At 38.7% G+C, this 21689-nt stretch overlaps 1 protein-coding gene across 1 annotated transcript; it reads left to right on the top strand.

Moving 5' to 3' along the window:
• Positions 1 to 13961: 13961 nt before the first annotated feature.
• LOC148027253 (uncharacterized) lies at positions 13962 to 14801 on the top strand. The gene has a single exon (XM_087690607.1). It carries the CDS (start codon positions 14104 to 14106, stop codon positions 14470 to 14472), a length of 369 nt encoding a protein of 122 aa, XP_087546733.1. The 5' UTR covers positions 13962 to 14103; the 3' UTR covers positions 14473 to 14801.
• The last annotated feature ends 6888 nt before the right edge of the window (positions 14802 to 21689 follow it).

Genomic DNA, 21689 nt, shown 5'->3' with positions numbered 1-21689 from the left:
GCACTAGGTGTTAGCATAAGTCCAAGTCTAAATTTTATCATTATGATTAATTATTTTAAGTATAATATATAATATTATATATTTATATAATATTATATTATTAAAATTATTACTCTATTTGCAAGTTATAAGTTTAAACTTCTTTAGTAATAATTAGATCATTGTCCTTAGTACTATTAATTTATTTATTTTTAATATATATTATTTTAAAATATGAGATTTAATATATGATTTTATTAAAATAAGCTTTCTTTATGGAATACCTTGCTATTTTCTTAATGTGATTAAGTTTAGAAAGCTTTTCTAGCTTTCTTTATAAAAGCAACATGATCGCATGCAAAACAAGAGAATAGGGTGAAAACTGAGTTTTTTCGTTTCTCCCTTATCCAAAATCGGAATTCAGAGCTTCAAGAGTTGTTTTGGGGGTTTTGGTACGCTTGGACGTGATGATGATGTCAATACGTCAAGATTCAGAGTACATAATTTTTTGCACTAACTGCAGCATGTTACAAACTCTTAAAACTCTGTATTTCAATTGATATTTGTACTTTCTTTGTAATTATATGTAAGATATGAATGTAAATATCCATGTAAAACTATAATATATAATTAAGGATGGCAAACCATGGCTTTTGCCATGGGGGAGGTTGGGCCCAATCGTGCATTTTTCTCTTATCTTTCTCAATCTATTGAGTTATTCAAATCCTCTTATGTACTATAATGTTGTTTGTATTTAATGATTGAGATGTTTGATTTGCTAGATTTGCCACGTGTTCCGCTTCGTAACATTGGTATCAGAGCTTGGCTACACTCCCAGTTTTTAATTGTGTGTTATCGTGTTTTGGACAGCCTTATATCCACAGTTGATTGGCTCGAATTGATCTAGTTTGTTCTTCTCTAAATTTGGATTATAGCATGGACTTGGCTATGCAAACAGGATGTTATTGTCAAAAAGCTTTTGAAATTTATTTCATAGTAAATCATAGCTTTGTTTTATTTTATAAAAGTTTCAAGTTTAAGCATACTAAGTCTTTATTTATGTAACAAGCTATATAGAAGAGATACTAGAAAGTAGTCTAGCTATTGCATATGATTCACCATAAAAATCCTATCGAATAACTATTTTTCAGGTAATGTAACTTTTTACTGGTTCATATTTTGAGGATGGTGTAAAAACAAAATTTTTAGCCCTTCAAAAGATCTACAATTGTTATTAGATACATATTTTATAAATTCTGAATATTTAGCAAGTTATTTGAGTCCTAAAGTGACCCTGAATGCAAATTTCACAATAGTATGCAGAAAACTGTGTAGTAGCCAACTTTGACCCCTATTTTTTATGACCTTACCTTCAAATTTGGTAATCCATCATAGGGACATGAATTGTAGACCTTTTTGTTCTCTACAACTCTCTAGTTGCTATCATGACATGATTGTATCTACAAAGAAAGTTAATTATCTTGAAAGTAGGTCTCATAGCTAACCCAGACTTCGTGAAATTGGTAAATCTCAACCTATACAAACATCTAATTTTCTAGTAGGATAGCTTTTAATCCATTTGGAATTTGAGTATACTCCCAAATAAAAAGTTTTAGCTGATACAAATATCTAAAACTTATATTAGACATGGTTTTGTCTAAATATGCATATATTAAAATATAATCATATCTAATTATGCCATAAAACTTGAATATTACTATTTTTTACCAAGAGACTAATATTTTATCCAACTTTAGTCTTATCTTTAATATGTTTCTTTTTAAATTTTAGTCTTAGTCATAAGTAAATGTTTTGTAAAATTTCTTATAAGCTCCAACTCTCTAGTTATAGACTAACTTGATTCACAAGAAGATATAAGTTATTTTTTAATTCAAAGTAGGCATTCAATATGATTCTCACTCTAATTTTTGACGATTATAGTATGCCTTTAATGTTGTTATCTTTTAATTTGATAAACATTGAGACTAATAAATTTTTCTTAAAAGTACTTTGGAAAATTCTTCAACTTCCAAATTTTATTGCGAATTCATGCTTTCTAGTAAAGATAAAGATCTCCAATCAAGGTAAGATCCAAGTTAGACGCTCGACCTTCTTATATACTTAAAAGATATATGGTGAATATTATGTTGGTGCAGAGAGAGAACATATGAGAGAAAAGAAAGATATAGAGAGAAAGATAGAGAGATAGAGAGATTGACAATACACTAGGGACCGGAAGATGGGCCAGTCCCCCCCCTTGTGGAGTTATATTATTGACAAGGAGCAAACTCCTCCATCACACATAAACCAGTTCTTAACTTATAGATCTTGGGAACAAGATCACGGTTCCTTGCACGATATACAACCGGCTAACACTTGTATAACCTGAAAGTTGGCACCTTTTGATCCTTCTTGAGTCTCTTATTCTCTCCTACACATATTATGTAAGACTATCCTCTTGGAGCTTGATTTCAGTAGAGCTTTCACAGCACTTGCACAAGTCGAGGGTTGGTGAGCTTGAACTTATATAGATCCTTGCACGGTATATAACCGAGGAGCACTTGCACAACTCAGAAGTTGGCTCCTTTGATCTTCTTATTTTCTCTTCTTCTCTCCTACACAATATGTGTAGGGTTCTCTTCTTGGTGCTTGATTTCAGCAGAGCTTCCGCAACACTTTGTGAGACTCGAACCGCCTTCTCTCCTCTTGCATTAATGCAAAGTGATGTTTTTTTCACCCTCTCCACACCCAAGGAGAGCCTCCCGTTTATAGGCTCCAAGAGCTTCTCTTCTTGGAGAGAGACTTGAGTACCAAGATTGGAAAGGTTGATCTTTATGCAAGATGTGGTTGTTCCAGGACCTACTTTACATCACCAATTTTGGAATGTAATGATCCCAAATGAATGCAATGCTCATTACACACAAGTAAACCTTCCCATGCGTCCCAGGATGCACACATAAATACATATACACAATGCTAATGCACTTCCTCTTCTTAGAGCTCAGTCCATCTTCATTTATGTGTAACTCCTTGGGTCTTGTGTACACTCTTACACTCCCATTAAGTGATGCACTAGGAATACTGGTCTCTAAATGGTCTTATGGCCATGCTAGATCATCATCAACACTTAAAGAAAAGCGAGTGATTAATTTATTGACATTAATTTACTAAATAGAGAATGTGTAATAAGCAATCAATTTAGTGATAGAGAGAGACCCCAAAACCCTACATGAAAACAAATGTTACCACATTAACATCATCATCATATTGCAATCCAACATGCAATCGGTCATCATCTTGTACAAACCCAACATGCAAACTAAAATACAAAGCAAAGCCCACAAAACTCCATCAGCATCATTGTAATATTGCATAAGGAGCCACCACTACCACCATCATTGCCATTATCATCATCATCAACATCAAGATAAAGCAATCATGATTATGAAGAAAGTGTGAGTTAGAGTAGTTGACATGGCCTAACACTACTATAATGCCTTCTTTTCTTTGACCACCAACACCCAACCATAAACCTTGTTCTGTCCTTTGATTGCTTGCTACCTTCCTTTTTTCTTTCATGCAAAATTTTTCACCTTTCATGTGTTCAAAAGCCATTTTCTTTTCTAAAATGCTTGCTTTATTGGCATTTCACCTTGCTTTTCATAAATGAATGGACATTGTGGACGAGGTGATGGAGGAAAAATAAGAGAGAGGTTTTTTTTTTCCCAAGCTTTTGGAGAGGGGATCAGGTGTTTTGCAAGAAAATTGAGACCTACAAGTCCGCCCCCCTCATTTTGACTTTTATTTGGCTATTGCTGGCACCACCACCACATCTTCCTTTGTTCAAGGCCATCATGTATGCCTCCAAGGCATTTGGTAGCCCAATTCTTCCTTTTTAGGCTTTTGCCACAATCACCACCACATCCTCCTATGTGCAAAGGCCAGCCATCATGTATGTCTTCAAGGCATTTGGTAGCCCAATTCTTCCTTTTCATACTGGTGCAATCTAGTTTCTTGAATGAGGGTGGGAGCATGACAATAACAACAAGGATAAGTGCATACTTAGATGTAGTATTTACTTGATTGTTACATTTCAAAATCATCATTATTTAATTTGTAAAGTTTCTTGTGCATTTTACTAATTGTTTAATGAGATGGCTATAATCATTGCCTTTAGAGTCAAGCTACATGCAGTTTATTTAAATCAACATGTGAATAGGTAGACTTGCACCCATTGCATAAATTTTGAAAAGTTATGGATGGCAATTCAAGTGAGTCTCTACAAGGTTCTCAAACTCTCAATGCTTATTACAACTTGACCTCCACTTAGTGGTGGAGTTATGTCATTCATCTATCATATTCACTACAACAAAAAGGCCTCTTAGACGCACTTTTAGATGCGATTTTTGAATATAGAGAAAATCTTACGGGTGCGTCTACCCGCCTGTCTATTTGCGCGTCTACAAACTCGTGTCTATAATCTCATGTATTAAGGAATTTACACTCAGAAATAGACGCGTAAAAGACGCACATATAAACGCGTGAATACAAGGGCATAAAAAAACCAAAATTTTTATTTATTTAATTTATTTTGTGCGTCTACCAGTGCGTCTACATGGCAAATTAGACGGGCATATAGACACGCCCGTAGACGCGCTTTTACAAGCTCCCATAGACGCAAACAGAAAACGAAAAATCTCATTTTTTAAAAAAATATATTTAATTTCTTTTTTTAAATTTGAATTATGTAGCGTGTATATGAGCGCGTGTACTCTGCATTTTAGACGCGCGTTTTCTGCAATTTAGACGCATGGATAGACGCGCAAAACAAAATTGGAACCACATGCTCTCTGGTTTTTTTTTCCCCCTCCCATACATCAAATTGTGCATTTGGGAAAAAGACAATGGATCTAAAAGCACGAGAATTGAAAATAAAAGTCCATGTATTCATTATAGATCAAAAGCATTTACATGGGGAGTTTAAGTGCTTGCAACCTAAAGCGTGGCCGCAAGCAGTAGGCTCAAAGATGGATAATAGATATACAAGAAGACAAGGCCATAGAGGAGGTATAGTGCTCCTCTACGAATCTGAAGAAGAAACATCTTCGCTAACACCACCATGGCTACTAGCATTGCTATCCCCCTCCTCGCTATGCTCCACATCCGGGTTCGCCTACACACACAAAAGATCAAGGTTTCTTACGTACACACGGTGGAGAAAAAGTTATAATTAGCTATACTTTTAATAGGAAAGTAAGAAAAAAATACCTCCTCTGGCTGTCGAATCCTCATAGCCCGGTTGTATTGATCCTCAATGATGAGACCCTCCTCATAGAAGTGAAGCCATGTGGCTGCGCGGTTATGGTCTCGATGGTAACCTACCTCTCTAGGAGTAGGTATCCTACCAACGATAGTTGTCTACAAAACAATTATGATATATACAAACAATTATGAGACACAATGTATTAGAATAAATTATATAAAGAATTGAAAGAAATATAAATTTTAAGAAACTAGAAATCAAAATATACTTACAAACTCTGCCTCCCACGACTCTTTGCCGCCCGATCCGTAATGCGACAATCCCATGGTTTCTATTTGGATGTGTCGAGCCTCTGCGTGCTGGCGACTCTTCACTTTCTCTGATGCTTTCTTCTTGGCTTTCTTCCACTCTATGCGGTGGCACATAGGTGGTTAGCTATAGGCTCCACGCCCCTCCTCTTGTCTCCGCAGTGAGTCCCTGGCGCATGTCATGAGGTGGGATCTTTTGTTGTGAAGGAAATCCCTCACTTTTGTGCGTCCCCAATCATCCGAGAATCGTTGACCCTCAGGATTTGGGTACCTCCTATGGACTGCCCTCAACACCTCCTGCCACAAGCTGCTTTTCTAATTTTTAAAGTAGACGAAACAATCTTTATACGTCGCATGCACGTCGCTCCTCATGTATGCCATTACATCCCTTCCTTCATCATCATGGAAGATGCCACCAGTATCTGTAACTCTATAGTACTGGCATATAGGCTCCTCTACGTGATCTACTAGTGAGGGTGATCGCTCGCCCTCTCCTAGGCAACCTCCACACAAGCCTCGTCCTCCCCCTCGACTCTCCCTCCTCCCTCTGCCTCACTGGATGCACGTGCTTCTGCAGATGCACATGCGTCGGCTGACGCTTGTGCTTCAACCGATGCATGTACAGGTGCTGCACGTGGAGTACCTGCAATCGGATTTTGGGAAGTAGTGCTGGGCAAAGACGTCAGAGGCGTTCGAGACATGACGTTGAACACCTCGTCTGCTGTGGGAGAGCGGCCAAGGTGTTTGGTCATCTCTCCCATGAAGTCTTCCCTACTAGGAAAACCTCCAAAAAATGCATTGACCCCCCTGTCGAACAAGCCCAATGTATCATTCATGCGATCCAAATCCAGGTCATTGCTAGATGAACCAGAATGCGACATCTGCAAAAAAAACACAGGAAAAAGATAAATTTGTTTGCATACAAAAAATCATATATTACCTTCATCCACACATAAACATTTTCAAAGAGCCACAATCCTTGATCCAATCCAACATTAATTATGAAAAATCATTCAGTGAGCCTAGAATAATTACGTAAGATGCTCACACATTTTCATTTTTTTCAAGTGTATTTTACAAGAACTTACTAAGGTCCATTTAAGTGAAACAAAGGTGTGCAAATCCCATAGAAAAAATACATGGATGCTCATGGCACTTGAAAGTGCTAATATTCTAGCTTTCTTTAGACATTGAGCATAAAACTTAAGTGCTAATGTTTCTCATAAATAAGAAATCCCCCCAAGTCCCAGTCTCAAATATGGGGTTAAGATTTAGCCACTTGGTCAAATCTTTACTCCTTATTTGAAAGTGGAGCTTGGAAGATTCTCGAATTCTCTAATATGGTATCGAAAGTATAATGCTATCTAGTTCACTACGTTGGAAGGCTAAAGCTTCTAAAAATTTGATCATGAATCAATAAAATTTATAAACACAAACATGGGATTGGTCACATTCATCATTGCAAAAATATATTGTTGATTAAAAAACTAGATCTACACCCCATACCCATTGTGTTTTTGTTCTTAGTTTGCTTTAGTTATCAATATAAAGAAACATAATAAGTACAATAACGTTTAGGTAATGAAAATTATTTTTTATCAGAGCTGGCTGGCGCATGTATAACCGCGTCTAAAATATAGAATAGACGCGTTCTTAGACGCGTTCCTAAAGTCAACCCTCTGGTTGGAGCGTGTGTATATCCGCATTTGACATGCAGTATAGACGCGCTATCAGATGCGATTTCTAGGTCAATGCTTCTGGCGCGCGTGTATCCTCGCGTGTGGACTACACAATACATGTCCTTGGAGACGCGACTCTGAAGTCAAAGCTTCTGGGCAAGGCACGTGTATTTGCGCGTCTCACATGCAGGATACACGCACCTGCAGACGCGACTCTGAAGTCAAAGCTTCTTCTGTGCAAAGTGTGTACTTTGAGACGCGGCCTCAGACGCAATGAGAGAAAACATAGCTTCGCGTCTATCCTTGTGTCTGTACTGAAATGTAGACGTGCTGGCAAATGCGCTCAGTCGGCTGATTTCAGTCTGACGACCGCCATTCATGATTTCTTTGTGCTATACAAAATGTAATCATAAATCCTAATACAGAGAGAGAGAGAGAGAGAGAGAGAGAGAGAGAGAGAGAGAGAGAGAGAGAGAGAGAGGACTCACCTTGGGTGTTTGGTGTGGCGGGTGGTGGCGCTTCTTCCTTCTCATTCTTCCTCTCCTTGGTGAGTTACTCTCCCTTGATGCTTGCTTGCTGCTTGTTGTCTCCTCCCTTTGCTTCTTCTTTCTCTTGTTCTCGTCTCTCTTGTTCTCTCTTTCTTCCTCTCCTTGGCTTTCCTTTTTCCCCTCTTGTGTATTTGAAATGAAAAAAGAGGTGAGTCATGAGGAGGTGAGGCATTAAGAGACTGCATGTCGGCTAAACTCGAGCTTCAGAACTGCAAAAAGCACATGAAAGGAAAGGCACAGTCTGAAAAGAAATGATTTAAGTATCTTTTGAATTTTGACGTTTGCGTCTATTTTCGCGTGTATATGCGCGTCTAAGTTTACGTAAACACGCGTATAGACACGAACTTAGACACGCAAATAGACGCAAATTTAGACGCATACGTAAACGCAGATATAGACATGCATTTAGATTTTATCATAATTTTTTATTTTTAAGATAAGTTTTGATAGTAAGTTCTTATCATAAGTTTTTATGTATTTATGATAAGTTTTGTGTATTTAAAATTGAGATCTTAGAATAATTAATACGCCAGCTTGAAGTTTTTATGTAAACATATGAATGACAAATATTTTGATGTTGTCATGAATTAGGTTTAATCATGTCGTCGTCATCACCTAGTGCGGTGCATGCTGATGAGTCAACGAGCACATCCTCAAGTGAGGATGAAACATTACGTCTTCATAATTGAGATGCATGGCTATGACAAAAAATTAAATGCATGTGTGATCGTTGTTGAGGGTGTATTTTTCGAGCACATCGAGTTGCAATGTCACACCTCAGCATGTATGGAGAATGGGACTGAGAAAAATCACCGGTATTCATTGTTTTTTTTTAACACTAAGATTACTAGTCTATGTTACTCAATATATATCAACGTACATGAAACTCCCTTTTGTGGTTGAGCAGGATGCAGTGCCACATCCTTAGATGCTCCCTCCCAGGCATCGAGAGGCTGCAAAACGTCGATGCAAGGAGGCAGAGTCTTCAAGAAGAGTGGAGACTGATGACCATGATAATAGCCCTCATGAAATGCCCCATCAAGTCGTAGAGGATGAGATTTTGGACAACATGGTACACCATCTATTTTCACAACCAATTCAGGGAGAAGGTCACTCTACGAAGCCAGATGATCCACTATACGTAGCGTCATCTACTCCGTTGTATGAAGGTTGTACGTACTCCGTTCTTCGTGCGTCCCTCGAGATACTTAACTTGCAAACAATTTATGGATGGAGTAATGTCAGTTTGAATGCGTTATTGAAGTAGGTATCAATTCAATTTGGCTTATGAATCATAATATTAATTGTTCTATTTTAAAATTAGACACAAATATATGTTGGTGGTTTTTTAACTCACTTTTAAAAATATATGTAGGTTATTATCACGAATGCTTCCAAAAGGAAACAAATTGCCAACTAAGAGAGAGCAAGCAAGACATTACTTGACATCTCTGGGAGGCCTCGATTATGTCAAGATCCATGCATGTGTCAATGTTTGTGTCTTATTTCGTGGGATTCATGAGTTCGCACGTGAGTGTCCTGTTTGTGGCAAATCAAGATACGAAGTGGAGATGAAGTCAATGGATGTGCCTCGTAAGGTTTTGCGATATTTTCCGATTGTTCCATGTATAAAACTTATGTTCAAGTGTAAGTCTATTGGAAAGCTCATGTCATGGCATGCTAGTCATCATTCAAGTGATGAAAAATTGAGGATCCCTGCAGACACACCGGCATGGCAACATATAGATAATTTGTGGCCCATTTTCAAAGAGGAGCCAAGAAATTTGAGATTTGGTTTAGGTATGGATGGAATCAATCCATTTGGCATCAAAAGCATATCATACAGTGTATGGCCAGTGGTATTGGTGAACTATAATATTTCTCCATCCATGGCAATTAAAAAGGGACATGTAATGTTGTCCCTTCTGATTCTTGAAAAGCACAAGGTAAAAAACATGGACATTTATTTAGAGCCTTTGATTAAAGAGTTAGAAATGTTATGGGAAGGTATTGAGGTGCAAGATACAAGCATATCTGTATCCTCTAGAGATTTCACATTGAAGACCATGTTGTTGTGGACCATGCATGACTTTCCAGGATACGGAGATTGTTCAGGTACATGTATATAACTCTATATTTAAAATTTAAGACTTGAATCAATTGCATTTTATTAATTCACTTGTTTGTTTAGGTTTAACCACATCAGGATATTATGTATGTCCTATTTGCGGTCCCTCTCTAGTTTCCTCTAGGCCGGCACATTTAAAGAAGGTTATTTACGACAATCATAATCGATTTCTTCCTATTGACCATCCCAAATATGTTCTCCCTACTAATGGAATGACTCCACAATCTCTAACCATTCGAGATTGGAAGGAGACATGGATTAATGCCGACAGCCACCCTCCACTCGGCATGAGTTGGTAAGAAGTGCATTTCTCTCTATTGACTTTAAAGTATTTAGCATGATGAATTGTTTACATAATATATTGTTCGTTTGTTAGATTCTCTATATTTTTTTGTCTTTCGTACTGGACTGAACTCAAGATCAATCACCTATTGGACCCCATGCATATATTAAAAAATGTTGTATCTACATTATGGGATCACTTAATAGGGGCTCATGATTCAGTCAATGTAAGGGAGGATTTACGTAACATTGGTCGCATGACCACGCATTGGACCTAGAGGAAAGATTGAGCTACCCCATGCACCTTGGATGTTGTCAAAGAATGAGGAAAAAATAGTGGAGGAACAAATATGTAGCTTTCAAACACCCACAGGATGTATGAGATGTCTCAAGGGAGCCTTCATAAAGAAAAAGGAAAGAGGTGTGGAGCAACTATTTGGTTTGAAGTCCCACGATTGGCACAAAATGGTTCAAGTAAGGGTATCTCTAACCATGAATATAGTAATTAGTCGAGTAACTATGTGTAAGCTTTGGGATATGATGACTTTTTCCTCAACTAATCATTTGATCTATGAATATTGTTTACATTCAGTTTGTACTTCCTACTAGCATATCCCATTGTGTATCCAAAGATGTACGTGATATCATTTACAAGATGGGAGAGCTTGTGAGGTGTATATACATTGTATTTTTTCATTATATATCTTTGAATTTCTACACAAAAATAAACGATTCTCAAATACATCCTGACAGATACGTGAGCTCGAAGGAAATTAATCCAAACACATTGCAAGATGCTCGAGTATTATCTGTTGAGGTGGTTTGTTTGGTGGAGGAATTTTTTCCTCGATCCATTTTGACTACTCAATTACATTTACTCGTACATTTGATTGATGAGATCGCACTTTGTGGGGCAGTTCATGCAAGGTGGATGTTTTTTCTTGAGCGCTTCATGAAAACCTTGAAAGATTTTGTGAGGCAAAAAGTACGGCCTGAGGGAAGCATGGCTGAGGGTTGGTTAGTGCAATCATCCCTTGTTTATATCTCTGAATATCTTGCTAAAGTGGACCCCTCTCAACCACGACTATGGAAAGATGATGAAGACTTGAGGATGACCTCTATAATACCTCAAGGAAAAGGAATGAGTAAAGTGCTAACAAAAGAAGAACTTCATAAGTTAAATAGTTTTTGTGTGCTCAATAGTGATGTAATGAGCAAATGGGTGACACTATATAATGAAGCAAGGGCAAGAAGAAAAAGTGAAAGACAAGCATTTCACACCAGATATGGACGTAATGTCTCATTTTCAGATCATCTAAATGCGCTCCCACGTCATATTGATATAGATTGGTTACATGAGGAAACGGAGAGAATGAAAAAAGAGGAGGAAATTAATATATCTCAAGAAGAGTGGGAATACGCACGAGGTTGCTTATCAAAGGTGAGACATACTATCAATTAATTTGTTTCTATAAGTTATATTTTATATAAATAATTGACATGTTTGATCTTAATCTTTTACTACTAGTGCACATTATTCAATGCTATTTGGTGTGAGGGTAAACATCTTCGAGCTCAACGTATAGATGAAAAGAGAAATACCCAAGATTGTGGTGTTCTTGCTCACTTCGAGGATGCCAATGGTACCAGGGAAGGTTATTGTGGTTTGAGCCAAGATATTCTGAAGCTTGACTTTAGACGATTCTTTATATATGTACTGGATGTGAAGTGATTTAAAGAAGTGGTAACAAATGGTGAGCATTGCACAATCAGAAGTCATCCAAGTGGTTTTGTAATCATTGACTCTACAAAATTTCACCAAAACAAGAATGACACATTAGTACTACCTCAACAATGCGAGCATGTATATATGCAAAAGCTAATTTTTTTATATATATACATGTGATACATATACACAATATAATAAGTATTTAAGTTTCTTGCTTTTGTTTTTCAAATACAAGTTGTGTATCATCCAATGGTAAACAATAACCGATGGTGATATGTCATCCCTATATCTAATCATTCAAAACCAATATATGGTAATATTACCGACATAGAGATAACAGATGACAATCCAACAATTAATGATGATGTACATGATGACACCATAATGGATGATATGCGTGATATAGTACAAGATGAACCTCGCAAGGATGTTCAGGAAACACAGAAGAAGACAATAATGTGATTGTCGATGATATTGATGAAGTTATTGAGCAATATAGCAACACATTTGATAGTGGGATAGACTTATTTGTTTCGTTACCTCTTGGTAACATAGACCTAGAAGTAGATAGTTTAGCAAGGACTGATCTCATTGAAGATGAGATAAATTATTCACTGTAACATATTTAATTTGCTTAATGATTCAATGTGTATTCTTAATTCTATGGTTTTTATCATGCGCACACATGCATACTCATGAATCAATAGTCAAGTTTAAAGCTAAATTGAATTTTCCATAATAAAAAGGAAGTATTTTTTATCATCTTTAAGTAGAGAAATTACGAGATACATGCAATGCTTGCTACTAATTGTATAATAAGGATTTCTGTCGCTTGCCGCTAATTACTTATATCAAGCTTGTCAACTGGAGGAACTGCCATTCATTAGAGAGCAATGCAAAAATAATTATTAACTCTGGTTTTTTTATTATATTAAGTCCAATTTCAGGTGGTTAAATAATTACGCGTCTGAAGGCATGTTTATATGAGCGTCTATTTACGCGGATATATAGACGCAAAATTCGTGTCTATTTACACGCTCTTTTACACGCACATATAGACGCAATTATAGACGCACCCGACTTTGCGCGTCTAACATGCGCGTTTATGCCTCGTTTTTGTTGTAGTGATTAATCATGCTACCAACATTGGACTCTTGCATACTTGTTTAATTGGGCATAAAGATATTTACAACTTGTAATGTTCAATTGCAACGGTTGTGAGACTCGCACACCATATGCTAGAGAGAAAATTTTTATGAGCTTGGAAGAGGGAGATCCTTGGAAAAGGCGAGAATGTAGGGCCAGCAAAGAAAAGCTTGTACGTTCAAAAAATTGTTGAGAGAGAGAGAGAGTGTGTGTGTGTGTGTGCGCGCGCGCGCGCGTGAGCATAATAGGTGACACCTATTTAGCCACACTCAACTACTTAAGACAAAGTATGAGAGAGAGAGAGAGAGAGAGAGAGAGAGAGAGAGAGAGTGTGTGTGTGTGTGTGTGTGTGTGTGTGTGTGTGTGCATGTGCACATAGTGATAAACATGTCTAATTATGTCTTCTTAGTCACCTCAAATTTTAGTTGATGCTTTTTGGATGTTGTTGCTAGAGTGTAGCCCAAGGTTTCAACTCATGCACCCATCGGGCTCAATCCACACTTAAACCAATTGAGTTATGGAACCATTGGAACCTTTAATGCTTGTTATTAATATTTTTAATTAATATATTAATTAAGATACTTAGGTGCTTTAAAAGAATCATAGCTATTGTTTACGTGTAATTTCTAGCTCTTGATTTCTCTGCATGAATTGCATAGGAATATAATCATTCTTTTAGAACTGCAACATTGGAATTTCTAGTGGTGAGGTAGTCCATGAGGGAAAACGTCATGTCAGCCTGTAGAGGCCTTGGTGTAAATGGTCTTGCAAGTGGAACAATTTCTAGCCGTGAGGCAGTCTTGGCGGGGGCGGGGCGCGAAGACGTTAGAGGCCTTAGTGTAAATGGACTTGCAAGGGGTACATAGAATGGCTGCATGAGCGACACGTCGCACGTGAGGGGACACGCGCCAGGTCACGTAACTGTTCAAGGCCACAGCTGTACAACAGGATACGCTGCGGAGAAGAGAATCGAAAGGGATTATTAGCACAAAGTCACAATTACCTTCTAATCCACAGCGCAGCTCAATCAATCAGGCGGCAATGCTATGGAAACAATCAGGTAAGGCTGCCTTCCTCCCTTCTTGTTTGGCCTGCTGTTACAGCAAATCCGGAGCAGCCGTAGAAGCAGATACCATGTCCGATGATGCTGCATGGCAGAAGAGAGTGGACACCACGAAGATGAGCCAGGAGGACATGCAGAAGTTCAAGCTTAATGATGCCAAACGTCCCCCTGGTCAAGGCCCAGGCGGAGTCCTTCATCAGCAAGGCGGAGGCGGGATCCGTCTTGCTGGTGCATATCCTTTCATACTGGGTGGTTGCCTCGTCCTAGCAGGCGTTGGAACTTGGGCTTACTACCGTAAGTCTAAACCAGAGGAGAAGAAGAGGACTGAGACACCGAGCAAGCGATAAAAACAGGAGCCGGAAAATCTTACAGTATCAAACCAGAGGAGAATAAGAGGACTGAGACACCGAGCAAGCGATAAAACAGGAGCCGGAAAATCTTACAGCATCAAAAGAGCGAGAAAAAAAACAAATTCTCAGCTTTTACTTTAATCATGCTTATGAGATGGATAGATAAATGGAAGGTCTTTATCTCTTTGATTATGTGTGGTAGCACCCTCCTCACTGCGAGCGGTGAGTGGCAAGTATACCCTCTCCGGCCATTGCGAGCAACCGGAGTTATGTGATCAATTAATCATCCAATGCAAATGATTGTTCTTCTTAATTGTGCAGCAAATGCCCATTAATTTGCTAAAGTATTCTATTGCATTTGGTAGTTGGTTAATCGCCTGCTTAGACTTGAAGATGATAGTGTGATTAATGCTCCATTGGCATCGGGTCGTTTATTTTGGTCATTGTTATGAGCATGTTTATGGATCATCATGGTCATTTTCGATTGCTGTCACATTTGAAATGGATCTCGGGCAACATTTGAACTTGAGATATTCTGCAACATCTAGCTATCCCCAAATGTGTACTTGCTGAAAGTGGGACACAGGTAGTAAGAATATTTGCAAGGCTGAGAGTCCAGTAAGGCAAGGCTGAGAGTCCAATAAGGACAACCGAAAGATGTTTTAGTAGCTTGAATGATTAATGAGCATCTGGAACACACCATTTTGGAAGGTTTGCTGCTCGGGTTTCTAGGCATTCCAAGAGTGCGCAACATGATCAAAATTTTAAGGAATTAAGCATCGGATTCACCACCTCTTTGGTGTTACTATACCCTGTTGGTTTTTCTATGGTAGGTCCTAGGTTTCATGCAATCAAATTTAAAAAGGTTGATTGTGGCTCGAGTGTTGTTCCTTACAAAGGCACAAATTTTATCAACCCTCTTGTAAGGAACAAATTTTATCAACCCTTAAAGAGGTTGATTGTGGCTCCGGTGTTGTTCCTTATCAAGGCACAAATTTGATGGTTGCACAAGCATCCAAACATCAGTGGGGTTTTCTCCTTAATGAGAAGTGCAATGATATATTTCGGATAGTAATGTGGTGTATACATTTCCAATTCTCTACATATAAATTTGAGGTTTTTAAATTAAGGCCATATCTAAATTAAACAATCCCACCTACAAATTATAGCCATTTTGGAATTCTAGGAATTTAGTGTGTAATATGGATATAGTTCTCTTTTTCATGTGGCTTGAAAGGATTCCTATCACCCCATTGGGTTGGATGGTGTGTTGCTCCATAAAATAGGGGACAATTGAAAGTGAATTGATGTAAACTGAACTAAGTTATCCACTTATGTAAATGTGCAAGCTAATGATTGTTAAAATGTAATTTATAAGCTAAATGATGCAAAAATTGTGCATGATTGTTTTGTCTAGCACAACTCTTATGTTTACACATAGGTTGTAGCCCTCCTCACAATAACATGGAGGTAGCTTTGTTGTTAAGGGGCCAATTTTTTTGTCCATGGCATTCCTTTCTAGCTATTTATGTAGGGTCTTTCCTACTGATGGTTAAAGATCCTAGTGATGGTTTGACTTTGTCGGGAGCAATTTATGTATGCATGCCACATATGACCATAGGTTATCATATTCAACTCCATTCCATAGCTTTGGTTGATAAAATGTCCATTTACATTGTTGGCATTGATGGTTTTGGATGGGGTGAATCTCCACATCTTGACTCCATTGTTTTCCTAATCGATTATCTTTTGTGGGCTTGACTTCATTGCTTGACTTCATTGTTTTCCTAATCGATTCACTACAACATATAGACCCAATAGCGACGTTTAAAGCGACGGAATTATTCATGGAAAAAATTATCCCCGTCATCACTATTCGCGTCGCTATTAGTGACGCGATCGATTCGTCGCTATTAGCATCGCTATTAGTGTCACTATTTGCCTCACTATATGCGTCGCTATTTCCGTTGCTAATTGGGTTAGCGATGCTAATAGCGACGCAAATAGTGACGCTAATAGCGACGGTTGCAGAGTAAATTTGCGACGCAAATAGCGACGGTTACAGAGGGGGAAAAAAATAGGTGGCAGGGCTGTATGCCCTGCCACCCTTCTAGCTATATGCACTAAATATTCTTGCATAATTCATTTGCCAATGTTAGCTACATCTAATGTCTAAAAATTGTGTATTAGATTATTTAAAAAAAACTGAATCCTTTGATTGCAAAAGCAAGATATAATTAATTCGAAAAGGTATTTCGCAAGGAGCTTTTTCATCACTTACTTAGGCCCGAGAAAAAAAAGAGATTATGATTACAAAAGCTAGATATAATCAATTCAAAAAAGTATTAATCAATGAGCTTTTTTATCACTTGTTAGGCCCAAGAAGAAGAGCTTCACTTCAAGCTTTCATTGTAGTCCCATTGAATAAGTCCCATTGATCTTCTGCTTACTCCAGCTTATTCCAACATTGTTCAAGTCTTTTGGGGGGAGCATTTGGACATCTGTAAGAGTTATACCATGGTGTTGGAGCCAGAAACCCTTATATAGGGAGTGGTAGTGTCTCTAAGCTCTACTTCTTTCTTTTTGTTTTTACCTACGTCTAAGTCATCTTCTATCTCTTCTTTCTTGTCTTCACCCTCAATCTCAATGGATGGAGGTGTTTTAAGATCAAAAGAATCAAGCTCATCCTCCCCCTTCTCAAACTCCATTTTTTGAGCTCAGATTAGTTACTTATTCCAAGTAGATCCATGAAACAAACAAATTTCTCTTTACCAAGTGATTTGGTAAAGATATCGGCTACCTGGTCTTGTGTCTTCACATGAAGTAGATCAATATGTCCTACAAGTACCATTTCTCTAATGAAATCATAATGAATCTCCATGTGTTTGGATCTAGCATGATAGACAGGGTTGCTAGCTAGTATCCATATACACCTCAGGTTGTATACATAACCCTCATGCTACTCCATATATACCTCTTCAAGCAAGTCACCATTCATGAATGCATTTTTGACATCCACTTTTCATAATTTTCAGCCCTTAGAAGCCACTAATGCAATGACTATTCTCACCATTTCCATCTTAGCAACCGAGCTGAAAGTCTCCTCATAATCTAGGCTGTATTGATGTGTATATCCCTTTGTAATGAGCCGGGCTTTATACCTTTCCAATGAACCATCTGACTTGCATTTCTCTTTATAAACCCATTTTCTTAAAGACATTGAGTATCTCATCCTTGTACTTCCGAATGTACAGCCATGTGTATCAGTTGAAATCATCTATCCAACCGACACTAGATTCTTGCAAATTTCGTTCTATCATCTGTCCAATCGACAATATATTTTTGGTAATAGAAGGTACATGTAGTACATCATGTAGGCACTTCTTTCTATCATCATAGCTGTAGCAGTCTACCTTCCTACTGGTGGGCTGTCTCACACTCGTGCCTGGTTTCCATCTCTTCTTCTCTAGTGGTCGTTGTGCTCTATGGGGAGTAGTTGTTGCTACACTAGAGCAGGCTCCACCTTGTACTCCAGGTGGCGGGCTTTGGCATGAGGCCTCTCCATGGCCGAGAAACAAGGAGATGCTTGCTTGGTGTCTGTCATGCAAGCTCGAGGAGGCAAAGATGGAGAAGAGATAGAGGTTGGCTTCTCCTTTGTAGTTGTCCCCTCTCTTTTAGTGGATGTGGTGGCAATGGTAGTGGCAATGGCAGCTTCTCTCTCTCTCTCTCTCTCTCTCTCTCTCTATATATATATATTTTTGTGGTGGCAATGGTTCCCTCATTCTTCTTTGCATTTGTCCCCTCTATTTTTGTGGTGGATTGGCGGTGGTAGTGACCTCTCTCTCTCTCTCTCTCTCTCTCTCTCTCTCTCTCTCTCTCTCAATCTCCCTTGCGCACGTTGATCTCTCTCACTTTTTCTCTCTATACACTCTTCATCAACAAAAAGAAAGAGAGAAGTAAAGAAAAGAGAAAAACAAAGAGAGAATAGATAATGCACTTACCTCAAAGCTTGAAGAAGAATCCCTTCGCGCTACTCTCCTTCTTCTTCTTCTCCTTCACGGGTTCCCTCCTTCTTCTTTGCAGTTGTCCCCTCTCTTTTTGTGGTGGATTGGTGGTGGCAGCGACCTCTCTCTCTCTCTCTCTCTCTCTCAATCTCCCTTGTGCACATTGATCTCTCTCACTTCTTCTCTCTATACACTCTTCATCAACATAAAGAAAGAGAGAATTAAAGAAAAGAGAAAAAAAAAGAGAGACTAGATAATGTACTTACCTCAAAGCTTGAAGAAGAATCCCTTCGCGCTACTCTCATTCTTCTTCTTCTCCTTCACGGGTTCCCTCCTTCTTCTTTGTAATTGTCCCCTCTCTTTTTGTGGTGGATTGGCGGTGGCAGTGACCTCTCTCTCTCTCTCTCTCTCTCTCTCTCTCTCTCTCAATCTCCCTTACGCACGTTGATCTCTCTCACTTCTTCTCTCTATACACTCTTCATCAACAAAAAGAAAGAGAGAAGTAAAGAAAAGAGAAAAACAAAGAGAGAAGAGATAATGCACTTACCTCAAAGCTTGAAGAACAAAGAGAAAAACAAAGAGAGAATAGATAATGCACTTATCTCAAAGAGAAAAACAAAGAGAGAATAGATAGTACACTTACCTCAAAGCTTGAAGAAGAATCCCTTCGCGCTTCTCTTCTTCTTCTTCTTCTCCTTCACGGGCTCCCTCCTTCTTCTTTGCAGTTGTCCCCTCTCTTTTTGTGGTGGATTGGCAGTGGCAGCGACCTCTCTCTCTCTCTCTCTCTCTCTCTCTCTCTCAATCTCCCTTGTACATGTGTTGATCTCTCTCACTTCTTTTCTCAATACACTCTTCATCAACAAAAAGAAAGAGAGAAGTAAAGAAAAGTGAAAAACAAAGAGAGAATAGATAATGCACTTACCTCAAAGGTTGAAGAAGAATCCCTTCGTATTTCTCTCATTTTTTTCTCATTCGGGAGTACTTCCTTCTCCTTTACACTTGTCTCCTTCCTCTTCATGGATGGTGGCAATGACAACGGCCTCTCTCTCTCTCTCTTGCTTGTTTACAAACCTGTAAAATGCCATGCTCGGGTTTTGACAAATTTTTATGAAGCCCCTCTCTCTCTTGTTTTTTATTTCTCTCCATCTCTCTCTTCCTTCCCCCTTCTTCTCTCTATTTCTCTCCCTCCTTCCCTCCCCACTCTCACTCAACTCATCTCATTGCAAAGACAATCAAAGATAGAAAATAAAAAGCTTAAGAAACAAAGATATTGAAAGAAATGTCACCCCATCTCTCTTTATCTCTCTCTCCCCCCTCTCCCTTTACTTTTCTTTATTAACCTTCTCTCTCATTCTCTCATTGTTTTCCTATTTCTCTCTCCCTCTCTCACGCTCTCTATTTTTTCTCTCTATCTCTCTTTCTCCCTCTCTCTCTCTCTTCTTTTCACTCTCCTTCCTCTCTTTACCTCACCCTTCTTTTCTACGTCCTCCTCCTCTCTTCCTTCCCTCTTCCTCTCTCTATTTCTCCTCCCCTCCCGTCTCCCTCTCTCTATTTCTCTCCCCCTCTCTTTATCTCTCTATTTCCCTTTCTTTGTTTTCTCTCTCTTTGTTTTTTCCCCCTCTCTCTCTTGTTGTTTCTCTCACTCATCCTCTCCCCCTCCATTAATCTCTCATTTCTCTCTTCCTCTTTCTCTTTATTTCCTTTCTCTACCTTTTTCTCTCTTTCTCTCCCTTCATTCTTCTCCCTTCTTTCCTCCCTCCCTCTCTTTCCATGTATCTCTTTGCAAAGAAAAACAAAAAAAGAAAACGAGATAACACAAAAATAAAGCAAGAAGAGGCAATGTACCTACCTCAAAGGCCTGAAGATGAAACCCTTTGTACATTCTCTTTGCACCTTCCCTCCCTTCTCCGTTGCACACTTCTCTTTCTTCTTCATATAGCGGCGGCGGCATGGTGATGAGCTCCCTCTCTCTCTCTCTCTCTCTCTCTCTCTCTCTCTCTCTCTCTCTCTCTCTCTCTCTCTCTCTCTCTCTCTCTCTCTCTCTCTTGCAAAGCTTTAAGCTCTCTCGCTCTCTCTTTCATTCTTTCTCGCAAATGTTTTCTCGACGAATGTTACGCTCGGGTTTTCAAAACTTTTTCCCCAGACCGGCGTCGCTATTTGCGTCTCTATTTGTGTCGCTATATGCATCGCTAAAACCATCGCTATTTTCGTCGCTATATGTGTCGCTAAAAGCGTCGCTATATGCGTCTCTATTTGCGTCGCTATATGCGTCGCTAATATTAGCGACGCAAATAGCGACGTATATAGCGACGCTTTTAGCGACGCAAATAGAGACGCATATAGCGACGCAAATAGCGACGCTTTTAGCGATATCGCTTTTTTGCGTCGCAAATGACCGTCGCTATTGCCCCATTCCCTTGTAGTGATTATTTTTTGTGGTTACAATTGTTCTACTTGGTTCATTGGACATGCCACATGTAAGTTTTGATGTGCACAATATGACTTGCATGTTTGGGAGTGGCATCCCTCCTAGTCAATATTGTTGTACTTGGTTCATTGGACATGCCACATATAAGTTTTGATGTGCACAATGTGACTTGCCATGTTTGGGAGTGACACCCCTACTACTCAATACCTTATGTTAAAGCTATATAGAGTGTTTTACCCGCCCATTAGGAGCATTCATGGTTTGGTAACTTGAGGATTGTTGAAGTTGAATGGCTTTGACCAATCTAGTCAATTGAGAATTCTTGAAAATTATTGTGTATTTCTTGGGTCAATCTTGTGTAGCATATAATCATAGCATCTATCTATACTATCTTATAATTGAATCTACTAGGCCTAATATACTACAAGATATAGACCTTATACCGACATTTAAAGCGATGAAAATACAAACAACAAAATTTGCCCCTGTCGTCGCAAAAAGCGTCGTTATTAGCGATGCCATAGAAATGTCGCTATTGGCGTCGCTATATGCGTCGCATTTGCAATGCAAATAGCGACGCATATAGCGACGCGAGCAATAAATTTGCGACGCAAATAGCAATGGTAACAGGGAAAAAAAAATTTGTGGCAGGGCAACTGTGTGCTGTATGAGAGCCATACAAAATAGTTTCTGCACTACTGTATACAAAGCGCTTGCAAACAAAAAGAATGTATACTGAAATCATAAAACTGATACATGAAATAAATACATGATCGCATAAA

Source organism: Lygodium microphyllum, chromosome 13 (assembly GCF_053477565.2).
Source record: "Lygodium microphyllum isolate KBCC chromosome 13, Lygodium_microphyllum_v1.1.10, whole genome shotgun sequence".
Classification (NCBI taxonomy): Eukaryota; Viridiplantae; Streptophyta; class Polypodiopsida; order Schizaeales; family Lygodiaceae; genus Lygodium; species Lygodium microphyllum.
This window is presented reverse-complemented; position numbering and strand designations above follow the sequence as displayed.

Excerpts from the sequence above, each read along its gene's own strand:
- LOC148027253 (XM_087690607.1), top strand. The coding sequence starts at position 14,104 with ATGCTATGGAAACAATCAGGTAAGGCTGCCTTCCTCCCTTCTTGTTTG.